Genomic DNA, 13120 nt, shown 5'->3' on the forward strand with positions numbered 1-13120 from the left:
TCAACAGAGCTTTTTGGGAGGTGAATGGCTGTGTGAGATGAAGGGATATACATTATTTAATCAACACTGTGCTTGGAAGGATATGTTTCTTCCTAAAAAGATAAATGAATTACAAAGGTAGGAGGTATTGATTACAAACTTGGAAGGGGCGAATAACATGACAAGAAAGGTTAAGGCAACCTTTTGCATATATGATTGGGCAATAAATAAGTCAATGAATTAATTTGCAAATAAATAAAAATCAACCACCAAGTTTCTACTCTAAAATTCCATTTCTTTTGTACGTATTTCTCGCATCAATTCGAGTGCTATGGGAGAAAGGGTACACTGTGAAGTGGTGTCTGTCTAATTAATCATCTAGTGTTACTTAAAGTTTTTGCATTAATAGAAATTTTACACTTTTAATGGTAGAATGATAGAAATAATATTTCTGTATTTCTATATAATATATGAAATCTCCTCTATTGATTTGAACTTCCAAAAGGAATGGCAAAGGTTGATTCATTTGCCATTTTCCAACTAGGATATTGAATTAGAATAAGTGGGTCAGCGGTTTTTTTTTTTTTCCTTCCCAATAGCTTTTTATTTCTGATATTCATCATGGTTATATTGTTCAAACAATTTACCTGAAATGAAAGTGACACCAAAATCAATATTTTTGATGCACAATTTTTGCAGCATAAACACTGTTTTTCTATTAACAAATTTGCACAGAAGATGAAGTGGGGTATTTGTCAGGCTTCATTCAGTCTACTTTAGGGGGGACACAAGTGAAATTGCCAAATTAGGTTAAGTTAGGGTGGTTTTCTTGTCACTTTCCTGGTTGAGTCATTTTTCAATGACATTTAACTTCATAAGTGTAATTCATGGCTCTTTGGGGACTTCATGGTACATATTGTTTGAAAAACTCCTTGACCTCCTTTTTGTCCTTAAGGATATAAATTGCTTTCAGTACCTTTTTTTGTCAAATCTACAGAGGGCCCAATACTAAATGAGCTCTAATGATCTGAGCTGCCAGGGGGCTGAGAGTTCCAAGCCTAACATACTTGCTAAGGTGCATTCTCCTTTGTTTAAACACCAAAGAGGGTCTGTGGATAAATCCTGATTAAATACCATTGTAAACCCTGCTACACCTCAGGGCCAGAACCTCTGCAACACAAGCCAGTGCAGTTCTGTTGCAGGTAATCACATTATGCTAATTTCAGCAGCGAGGATCTGGCCTGAGATGATAACTCTGAGTATGTATTAAAATAGAACAAGATGGGAGCTCAGAGTAAAAACTCTGCTCAGTTTAAACTTTGAAAGCTGCTACTTACCCAGATGATAGAACAAAACAGCTGTAAAGCACATTTGTCTGGAACAAAGGACAAAGGTGTTTAGTGTGTTATCCTGTAAAACAAGGGAAATTGGGGGCTTAGGGCATTGATAGGCTCATTCTGCAGAAATAAATCAAAGTTGCATGAGCACTGTAATTCAGGATAGAGGGAAGACAGTTAATTTATGTAGCAGAAGGTGGTGTTTTTCATATGCTCCACATTCCTTTCATTAGTTCTTTCATTTGAGAAGGAACATGATACATTCCTGACAAGGAGAGTACATTATGAGTTATCATTATCTCCTAAAGTTAGCTGTCCTATAACGATGTTATACACGTACTACCCTTCTACATTTTCTGTTAAAATATATATCCTAAAAAAACCCAGAACAGACCAAATGTAGGAGGAAAGTAACCTTCATCTTTAAAGTAGATTGACCTAAGTTTTTGTGTACTTCTTTATTCAATCAGACTGTTTTATCACAGCTCTGTGTCCATTGAGTTCAACAGCAGTTGTACAAAAGATGCATTGTAAACTTCAGACAGGTTATAACTGGCTAAGCACAAAGAAGGAGTAACAATAGAGGACAAGCACTCTGTGTAATTTAAAACAGTTTATGAATTTATCAACTTTGAGGTGAACCATAAGTCAATCATGGTTTACCTATAAATATGAAATTGCATTATATTTTCATGTCCAATTGACTTGGCTTTAAATCTGAAAGTAAAAAAGGAAAAGCAAACCCAAAATGATAGCCAATGTCATCATTAAAATGAAAATCTTGTAAGAAATTTTACAGTCATTTCTTCCTGTACTACTGTATTCTGAATTCTATACTATTGTATCTCGATAACTTCTTTTATTGCATCTCTAAATGCACCTGTCTCAATCCTCTGCCTGTATCTAATCTATATACTTGCTTTAAATGTTCTACAACTAAATAAAATAGTTTGACAGGGTTCTATGTTTATAGAAAAGTTGAGATTTGAAAGATCGAGTATTGTTCGCATCAGGTGGAGTGAAAATGTCTCTGCCTTAATTTGGAAGGATCAGTTTGGAAAAGATGAGAGATAAATCACTTTCATTATAAACTCAGATCTTCCTGGAGCAGCGAGAGAGCATGCAAATCATTCTTGGTCCTGCTGTTGTGAGCTAATATATACCAGTCATGAGATGAATTCAAGTTATTTAAGACATGAATTTGACCTTGACCTTCAATTCCACAGCAAAAGGTACTTGGTGAAGCCTCCATGTGGGTATTGGCAGTAAAGCACAGTATTGTTATACAGATTCATGATAAAGGATAAAAATTTGGAAACTCATAATGTTATTGATAAAGTTCATTTGAAAGACAGCTTGTAACATTCCTTTATAGGACTGAAATAGCAACTGAAATTCCATTGCATCATTTTCCATCATAACTATTTTCACATTGTTGTTTCTGGGTTGAATTCCATATCTGTATCTGGTTTTGCTTCTTTAAGAGAAACAATCTCCTGGTTTAGAATATGTGTTGAAGTAACAAGGGCTCTCAGTTTCACAGCTCAGCTACTAATGGACCATGGATCAGACATTCAGAAGTGCCTGAATGATTAAGAGTCTAAATGAAGCTGAAAGCCACTGACATTCTGACTTCTGTGTACTTGAAGAGGCTGTCCTAATGTTCAAACAGCGCTCTAATGTTTTAATAGTAATAATAGCAGTTTTTATAAAGATCCTCCAAATAAAAAATTCTTTAAAACTGCAAATTATTTTGTACTTGAAATACAGTACATGAGTCATTGGAGCTTCAATGTGTTTCAGAAGAAATGTCTCCAGGTTTACGTGTGGAACTCTGACTATATATATTTATATTTAAGTGCTATTTTTAAGTCTTTATGCTTCTCCAGCTCAGCATTCCTGCAGTAAACTGTCATTGCACAGTCAAACCCTGTTTATTTAATATAAAATGTAAATTCCTCACTTTCCCATTCTCAGACCAGGTATTAATATGACTTGGACAGCTCCCTCAGTTTGCTCTATTTATCACCCTTTCCAGACTTTCCAGAGCACATTTTCCAAACACCCCCTGGTGTGAAGTGACCCTTGTGCACACGTTTTTTGTTTTCCCCTGCAGTGGACTGCCTGGACCCGACGTGCTCCAACCATGGGGTGTGTGTGAACGGGGAGTGCCTGTGCAGCCCGGGCTGGGGCGGCGCGAGCTGCGAGCTGCCGCGCGCGCAGTGCCCCGAGCAGTGCAGCGGCCACGGCTCCTACCTGCCCGACACGGGGCTCTGCACCTGTGACCCCAACTGGATGGGCCCCGACTGCTCCGTTGGTAAGATCTCGCTCTGGCACTGCCAATGGCACAGGAACAGCAGGGAGGCAGTACTGCAGAAAGAGCAAAAACAGCTTTATTCGAGAGAACTGCGCGGTTTTCATAGAGTGATACAATGCATTCTATTTGATTGGCTAGTTAACAAAAACACCTTCCTCATACACCCTCCTTGAGAAGAACAGAAAGACAAAATAGAAAAACACCACCTGCAGATTGTTTATACTTAACAAGTTATCACATCCTTACAACTCCCTAAAATTTCTCACAAGCTGCTGTGAGAAACGCTTGCCGTTCCTCTCTCTCTGTCCCTTGGCCATTTCCTCTCTCTCTGTCCCTTGGCCATTTCCTCTCTCTCTGTCCCTTGGCCATTTCCTCTCTCTCTGTCCCTTGGCCGTTCCTCTCTCTCTGTCCCTTGGCCATTTCCTCTCCCTCTGTCCCTTGGCCGTTCCTCTCTCTCTGTCCCTTGGCCATTTCCTCTCCCTCTGTCCCTTGGCCATTTCTCTCTCTCTCTCTGTCCCTTGGCCATTTCTCTCTTTCTGTCCCATGGCCATTTCCTCTCTCTGTCCCATGGCCCTTTCGTCTCTCTCTGTCCCTTGGCCCTTTCTCTCTCTCTGTCCCTTGGCCCTTTCCTCTCTCTCTGTCCCTTGGCCCTTTCTCTCTCTCTGTCCCTTGGCATCCACAGTAAGACAGAGGTTTTTTTCCCCTAATTTTGCAATCATGTTGCTGTTTTGTTCAAAGGTTAATACCTATGGTGAGTTTGAAATGCAGTAATAATCGAGAAAGTTGTCTTTGTTACATGATTGGGCTTGTTTCATTTTGTTGGGAAAAACTGTGAATGTACTTCTATATATATTTTCATGACATTCTTAATTTGGTTAGGCGTTTGTGTTTTGTTCTAACACTGATTCTCTTTTAGGCTGAAAAAGTTACATAAGTGTACTTCTGTTTCCCGGCTGTAAATGAAAATGTCCCAATGTTTCTATTTCTGGGGAAAAGAATACAGGGAATTTTGCTTTTACATTTTCCGTTGAACCTTGGGATGGTGCTGTAGGTCAAAACCAAGTGTCTCAAAACGCTGGAGACAAATGGAGACAAATATTTACATTTTTCACAGTAATTCAGTTATTTCCTAAGGTTAATCAGCTGGAATACCCTACCAGTGACATGAATATCAAGATGTGTTTTCTGCTTTATGGATAGGCAGTCAGAAAAATTCAAGAATGAGAGTTTTGCTGCCACTTTCTTTGGTGATGCATGGGGCAAAAGGCCCTTCTGCTTATCTGAAACTTCAGCTGGCAGAGAGCAGTAGAATTTTTGGAGTGAGACACCAGAAAACTGACCATGTTAGTAATATGAATACAAAATCTCTCCTTGGAAAGTGACTTTTACCCATCATTCTAAATGACCCTGAATTGCTGCCATTCTCTGCCAAATGAATTTTAGGTGAGTTTCAGTCTCAATTCTTAGCAAATCAATATCTGTCAAAATCACTCAAGGTCCAGGTTTGAGTAGGGCAGAGCCACCTGCTCACCTCCTTTGCTGTTGGGGACAGCACCTCTGACATGTTTGTGTCTGCATGGGGGATGCAGCTCTGCAGCTCTGTGCAGTGCACATTAGCAGGTTTTTTTTAAACTGATGCCTTGGAGTGCCTACCTAGAACAGAGGCTAGACAAGGTTAAGAGAATGAAGTGGGTATTTATTAATATTAAAGACCTTCTAGAGAGGCACCTTGGGCAGTCAAAATCCTCCGAGAGGGACTACCCCCAGGATGGACGATCGTCATGAGTTTTTCAGACAATTTTAGGTTAGGTCTATTTACATATCAGGGGTTATAGCTTCAGGTAGTAAAGTCATATTCCCTCAGTTTGCTCCCCCCCAATTCACTTTTGCTTGTACTTTTCATGGCCTGACGCTCTAGGGTGTCCCTGAGTTTGCAGGCCCAGAGGAATTGTTTCATCTGATCGAAATGTGTAGACAGCAGCTAACACTTTACGTGGAGTTTAGAGTTATGTACCAATGCAGTACAGGATTTGAAAAATATAAAGGCATTTATATTAATAAAATATAAAGGCATTTAGATTAAAAAAACTTAAAATATAAATCTCAGAATCTTTGCTGGTCAGAGTGACTCTGAGATACGTACAAGTCTCTCTTTCCCAGCCCAGCAGTCGAAGAAGGAGTCAGGATTCTTCTGTTCTTGTTCTCAAGGTTGTTTATTATTTCTTATCTATTACATTCTTTCTCCAACCTGCTGAGGTCTGTCTGGCAGGTTGGATTGAGGCACACCCCACCCTCAGGGCAGGATTGTCTTTTTATACTAAAAACTATGTGTACATTATTTACCATAACTTCCCAATACCTATCACCTATGTTAGACAGTGAGTTTCTACCTTAAACCAATCCAAAAGTGCCAACATCACCCAGAAGATGGAGGCCAAGAAGAAGAACAGGGTACACCCAAATTCCTCCATCTTGGGACCCCGAGCCCCCATTCTAAAAACCCAAAATTCTACTTTTCACCCTGTGACAAACTAACTATCATTCTACTTAAACTTTCGTGGCTTGTAAATCCTCATATAAGGTTGGTAATTTTTTCCATGGGTCAAGATCAAAGTCACAGGTGTCTGGCTCTGTGCCAAGGTCTCTGAGCCTGCTGGCAGGAGCTCAAGCCATCCAGGACAGTCAGAGGAATTTCCTGGGTTCTGACATATAAAGGCATTTATATTAAAAAATATAAAAATCTAAAGGCATTTGAAAAACCTTAAGGTATCAAAGCAACTTTTAATGTAGTTTGCTTTTAAACAAAAATTCAATGCCGGCTTTGATCGGACTGTGAGCAGGCCAGTGAGTGTAATTTCGAGCAGAGGCGCTGCTGTGGTGCTCCCTTGTCCCTGAGGCTGGCTGTGACTGCTGTTCTCTCTCCTAGAAGTGTGCTCGGTGGACTGTGGCACGCACGGCGTGTGCATCGGCGGGGCCTGTCGCTGCGAGGAGGGCTGGACGGGAGCGGGCTGTGACCAGCGTGTGTGCCACCCCCGCTGCACCGAGCACGGGACTTGTAAAGATGGGAAGTGTGAATGCAGAGAGGGCTGGAATGGGGAGCACTGCACCATTGGTAGGCAAACGACAGGCACCGAAACAGGCACATATTGCTTTCTTTTCATAAATCGTAGAGACATAGTTACTGTCGTGGACTGTAATGGGCTGTTCCCTTAAGGACCCAGGTGCTCTCAGGTATCAACCCCGACTCAAAATGTGTCGGGGGAAATGCAGGTGGACTCTTGGAATCATTTCAAATCAGTAACAATGATTTTTATAGATTTTTTTTTCTTTTTATAGAGGAAAAAACCATACAAAAACAGCACAACAACAAATTCCACATTAATAAGTAAAGATGGAAAAAATGGTACCATGTGTGATATTAACAAACAGAACGCTTGGTACTATGGATGATATCGTACTATCATCTGAGCCTGAATGATTTTCAAACCAAACTATCATTCCTTTGTGTGAATGGCCTCTTTTTTAATTTCCCAGTCTGGCCCATCCGTGCTCTCCTGCTGTTGTACATCTCATGTGAAACAGAGCCCACAGCAGCACCTGGAGCAGGGGTCAGTGCTGGGGAATGTGTGTTCCTGCTGCTGCAGGAGCAGCTCCCTGGCATTCTGCCCTGCTGTGCTGGGACAGGGGCCCTGCTGTTTGCATGGAGACAATGCCAGCCCATGAGCCCCTTCCCTGAGAGCCTGCAGCTCACTGCAGCATCAGCATCACAATCTCAGCTGGGCTCTGCCAGCCTGGGAAGCTCAAAAAGGTCATCCTTACACAAAGCAATGATGTCCTCTCCTCTCAATTACCATGCTTGAAAATTTACTTGAAAGAGGAATTAATTGTTCCTAAGTTCTTTATTTTGTCTCTACAAGCAGTCAGGCACTCTATTTGGATTGTTTTGAAAATTTACTCAAAGGAGAAAACTGTTATTTTCTCTGAGCTATAATCAAAAATGGGAAATTCTCAGTGATCACATCACTTCCAAGAAGTCTGAGCAGATTTATCTGGAACAAGAGTATCCCATCTACTGAGACTGTGAGGTTCAGGTGAGTGTGTTTTTCTCCAGAGAATTTTTGGAGAACTGAAGTATGCCTTAGAAGAAATCTGATGAGTCCAAATCCAGAGTCATGTTGTTTTCATTATCTTAAGGTGGTGAATTTAAGAAAGAAAAGGGTAGGACACTTGAGATTTTTGTGGCAGTCAGGGACCCTAATGGGACAGTCCTATTACAAGTGGATTGTTATTTCTTTACTTAAACGTATGGTGAGATTCTTGCATCCCTCAAGCTGTTTTTCTTTTTCATTCCCCTCTGATTTCTCTTTGGATATACAAACCATTTCCAACACAGGAGTTGGAAACTAAAAGTATACTCCTATTGGAGACATGAAAAAAAAAAAGAAAGAAAAATCGATACATATTTTCAGGGCATATCCTTTGATGTTGTGGTGCTGCATGCTTCCTCCACACTGTGCTAATATGATTTAAATCAAAGCTTTTATGACTGAACACTTTGTGACCAGCACAGATGCAGAGTGTTTTTTTCATAATTGCTTTCAGACTTCCATCATATCAACATACCTCTGCTAGATTAATCCAGGCATTTTGTTTTCAAAGTTCTTCCCAGATCTTTACAAAAATGCCTAGTATATAATTTTTTCATTAAATTCTGTAATATTTGCTTATTTCAGAAGTTGATGCTTCGCACAAAATTTGTTTTGCTTTATAATCTCTTAGTAATGTGCCGATGTTTAGAAGTAATTAGTGTATGTAAAGTCTTCATTACTGTGCAGACAAAAAGATGCCTTTTACCAAGATCTCAAAGTAGGCTGAAAACTGCAAGCTGCACTAGTGAACTCTGAAGAGAGATTTTAAACCTAGTTTTCAGAGCTTTGAATGAGATATCTTCCTTATTACTGATGTGTATAATCAATTCTTTCCAGAGGAAGGGTGATATTTTTAAAGTGATTAAAATATGCATAAGCTTTTCTTGTTTGGTGTGTATTACACAGATTTCCTTGAAACTTAATGTGGTCCTGCCTGTGGCAAAGATGAGACTTAGTGCAAAAAATTCAGGTATGCCCTTCTAGTTATGTTGGATGAAGTTTGTGCAGTCAGAAGTTGTCTGTTGCATGCAGACAGGGATTCTTGTGACAGGCCTGTATCAGTAAGAATTTTCACATGGTTATGTCCTGAGGCCATTTACAAAAGCACAAAGGCTGATGCCAGGAATGGGATTGAGTTCAGAGGGACAGCTCAGTGTGACCCCACTGGTGTTACAGGGAGCTGAAACACAGAGTTCAGAGGAAAAGGATGGTAAAAGGGATTTTTGTCAGTATTGGTAAGAAATTTCTAGAAGTTACACTGGAAAATTTGTGCTTAGAGTGAATTGATGCTTTGGTACAATGAGGAGTTGCTCAAGATGTTTTAGAATTGGTGTGAAGAAGTAAAGTGCACTTAAATTTTACAGAAACTCGCTGTCAGAGTACTGCCTTTATGGTTTCAGCTGAAAATTTGACACACCATTTAATGTCAGAACAACTGAGGAGTGTCTGCCTAAAAAGATGCCACCAATTAGGCCTTTCTGGAAGGTACTTGAAAACTGCACAGGCTGTTTGTCCTAAGACAGGAAATGCAAATCCTGTAGGAGAGGTTATTTATCCTGAATTTCCATTTTTGCTACACCTAGTCTGAAATGAAGTCAGCAGAAAAACTTGCTTTGATTCCAGTGACTTTAGTCCAAGTCCACTTAGAACAAATTGATCTGTGAGGAAGAAAAGGAGATTTCTATATAAAAACCATTTTCTTTTTTTTTCTTTGTGTTTCTTTACCAGTTTCTTTGTGCTATATTTACATGGTAGTGGAAAAGAAATCATCATAGTAACCTACAAATATCCAAGTTCATCCAGGATATTTTATCCTATTTAATATCAAATGAGGCTTTAATAGATGCTTGACAGAATGCACACTCCTTGTCATTTCATTGTTGAGTATCTAAGCTCAAAAGTTTTAATAGAAATACATTTTTTTCTCTGTTTTACCTGGTTTAAGAAAATCACTCAGAAAATCCTCCCAGAACAGCAGTGTGAGCTCAGTGTTAGCACAGTGTTTGTGCAAAGCAGCTTATGCCTGTGTGCAATAGAATTATGTGTAAGAATCAATGCAAATAAAAATGCATGCAGGTTCCAAGTTACTCAGATTTTGATAAATCTATATCCAAATAATATAAAAGTGAAAGGAATCTGGTCTTGCTCAGCTGCTTTTTGAAGCAGAGCAGAACTTCAGTTCACTTTGCTACTTCAGGTAAGAAAAGAAATTGCTTACTGGAGTGGTGATAAAGAAAATTAATCTTTTCCCTGTGCAAAAATAGACCTGTCAGGATATGTTTATTAAGTGATTACTATTCATTGATTGCAATTATGGAGGAAGTTATAACTAAATAATAGAGGGTAATCTAGATGAAAAAAAATATTGGAAAACTAATAACAAAGTGAAAGTAAGGTATAGAAGTTGTTAATCTTGAACCCATTTCATGACAGAAATTTAAGATGGAGGATTCAGCTTTTCCTTAAATCATCTGAATGTTTTTTAAAACATGCTGTTATAAAACAGATCTGTTACTTTCACTGAAAATATTATCTGGATGTTTAAAACTGTTGTTTTTAAATGCTTGCAGAGGATGTTCTGCATATAAACTGTCAAGATAGCATTCCAAGGACAGTGTGATATATATGGAGATCTTATGAAACAGTCAGAAATACCATTTTAAAAGTGTAATTCCATCTGTAATTCATATCCCTAAAGCATGGTCTCTTATTAAGTTATTGGTAAAAATCTCACTGGGAGACCAGTGAAAGCAGGATTTAATCCTAAATATTTACAAGTAAAATTTAAATGTCTGCAAATGGATCTTTTAAGGTGAGCTCTGACCAGAAAGTGATATGTGAAGTTTTCTTTGGGGCTGCCATCATATCCCCAAGCCTTGCTCTTGTCTGCTCATGTCCTCCATTAGAGGTAGGTTAAGCACTCTTTTTCAGACAGAAAGTGGGAAAAAATTGTACTCAAGGCTATTTGGTAATATGGATACTCTGCTGCAGATTTTGATCCAGAAAGTTCTTATCTCTCATGTTCTTTTTTTAAATTATTTTTATGCAAATGAGCTATACCCCTGGTACAGACACTGAAGCTGAGCCTTTGCCTGCCTGCCAAAACACAAGCAGGTGATGAGTCCATCTCTTCAGGCTCTGCTTGGGTTCATTCAGCTTAGAAAAGACCCTTAAGATCATCAAGTCCAGCCATAAACCTGACACTGTTCTGGCCTGGGTAGTGCTTTCTGAAATCCAACTCCAGAGTTGGGAATCAGCAATTTCTCCCACTGGGTCCTTGGCCCTAAAACTGTCAAAATTGGCAAACAAGTTCCTCGGTGAAGTAGGGGTTTGGAAATCTGTATTAGCTCTCTATCTTATCTTCTATGTTTTCAAGGCCTTGAATAAAGGAGAAGGATTTGAAAAAAAGCTAGGATTCTGTCACCTACATGTTGGAAAATTACCTAATACTTTCACATTCATAAAAATGTACAGAAAAAAAAGAAAGGACTTTGTATCTAGGACGATTGAGAAGTTTAAGTTATAGTACAAGATATTTATGTTAGGAAAAAACATGTTACCAAAAAATGAAAAACTGAAGGAGGTTGTCCAAGCAAATTGTGAATTCCTCATCAATGGAGTTTTTAGGAACCATTTAAACAAACATTTGTAAGGAATAACAGAGGTAATTCATCCTGCCCTGGGGCAGCAGCCTTACCAGAAATCATTGAACTCTATGAGCTCTCTTCCAGTCTTCTTTTAAATGAGCTTAGGAGGAAGCATTCCTTCGAAGGAGTTTATTTTAAATGGCCTACCTGAAGAGCTGTACTGTCATTCCCTTTAAGAATCCAATGCCACTGTTGGAAGTAGAATTGATAATTTATCCAGCCAGGGAGACTGATCTATGTGTTCTGTATTTGCAGAACAATGGGTTGTCAATGTGGCTATTGAGCCACTCTGAAACATCCACACAAACTCAACACCAGTAGGGAAATACTTTAAATACTCTCCCTTTAAAGGGGAACGCTATATGGACCATACTCCAACTCTGGTTCTAATAAAAAATTGTTTACTAAAACCTTTTCCCCCCTGAGTGCTTTGGGATGACCTTTCCAGCTTTGACACATGTTTATATTTTCTATCAGCTGGATGGAATACCACGAGTAAAGTGTAAAGATTTAGTTCTTTACCTCATCATGGATTCAATAATCAATGGAAACATTAATAATGTGGCATTGTGTTATCTTTGGATATAGCAAGATATTTCTGTCCCCTGATAATGCTCTTTGTGTCAAAGATTTTTTTTCTTCTACTACTGATTTCTCTTGTTGTAATTACAAGGGTAATGATTCAAAGATGAGGCAATTTTCAGGAGAGATGGAAAGTGTGTGGGAGGAGGCAGTGGAAAGCCATCGTATCTGACAAAGAGCAATTTAGAAGGAGCTAGATATATTAGACTTCTCCAATGGATTTCTAACTTAAAATTAATCTGTAACAGTTTATAACCTATCAAGGCATAAAAAACCCTCTAAGAATGATGACAGGAATTTAGATTGCATGCTCTGAGGAGAGAGGAACACTTTTTTTTTCCATTTTATTTGAAAAATGCATAGAATATTTAGGTCATGACCACTTTTCATTACTGCAGATGTTGAAATATGTTGGTAATATATGTATGATGACATGACCAAAACTGTTGGAGATGTTGGCTGTTCCTGAATGTGCAGTTTCCAGTTCATCACCTGTATCACACAGTTATCCCACTGTTTTATACCTGGAAGCAGATTTCTCCTGATGCATTTTTTGGAGTTCAAGAGTTGCTCCCCCTGTGCCTCCTCAGCAAAGCAGAGGAGCAGCAGGTACCTCATGAGGCAAGCTAAGAGATTCTCAATTATTTCTGTCACTCACTGCACATCATTCACATTTTCACTTCCATCATTCAAAGACAGAGACTCAAAAGGTAGAAATCTTCCTTATAGGGTGGAATTTTGGGAGCCTATGTTATGTCATGTTCCATTTTATAATCAAAGCCGAGGAGATGTTCTCGTCACTTGGATAAATATGTGCTCATCTAGTGCAGCATCTCTGTGCTTCAGTCAAGGTCTGAGTTCCTGGTAAATAAATATCTGGTAAATAAATTTCTTCCTGGGAAGCTGATGCTTCTTATCTTTCCCAGCTGCATTTGTTATCGAGGTGCTTTGTTGGTTGCCTTTGTCATCTTTTATTTCTGAGTAAAATCTCTTGGCTGTAGAGTCCCCAGATTCCATCTTATGTAGATGGCTCTTGCTTGGGATTTCTAGTTTGTAACTTTGCAAATTCCTATGCTGAAAACTGAAATATACCAGCTATTTTTGTGGATC

The 13120-nt window shown here is 39.0% G+C and overlaps 1 protein-coding gene across 17 annotated transcripts in view; it reads left to right on the plus strand.

The window, feature by feature from the left end:
* TENM2 (teneurin transmembrane protein 2) overlaps positions 1–13120 on the plus strand; it is an 884487-nt gene that overhangs the window by 799587 nt on the left and 71780 nt on the right. For 10 of the 17 annotated variants that reach the window (XM_077186468.1, XM_054642789.2, XM_077186471.1 and 7 more), the window contains 2 exons: positions 3433–3633; positions 6560–6772. In XM_077186468.1, the coding sequence (XP_077042583.1) occupies positions 3433–3633; positions 6560–6772 (414 nt within the window). The remainder of the gene's footprint in view (positions 1–3432; positions 3634–6559; positions 6773–13120) is intronic. The other 7 variants (XM_077186472.1, XM_077186474.1, XM_077186475.1 and 4 more) reach the window with 4 other exon arrangements.

This window comes from Agelaius phoeniceus, chromosome 15 (assembly GCF_051311805.1).
Source record: "Agelaius phoeniceus isolate bAgePho1 chromosome 15, bAgePho1.hap1, whole genome shotgun sequence".
NCBI lineage: Eukaryota > Metazoa > Chordata > Aves > Passeriformes > Icteridae > Agelaius > Agelaius phoeniceus.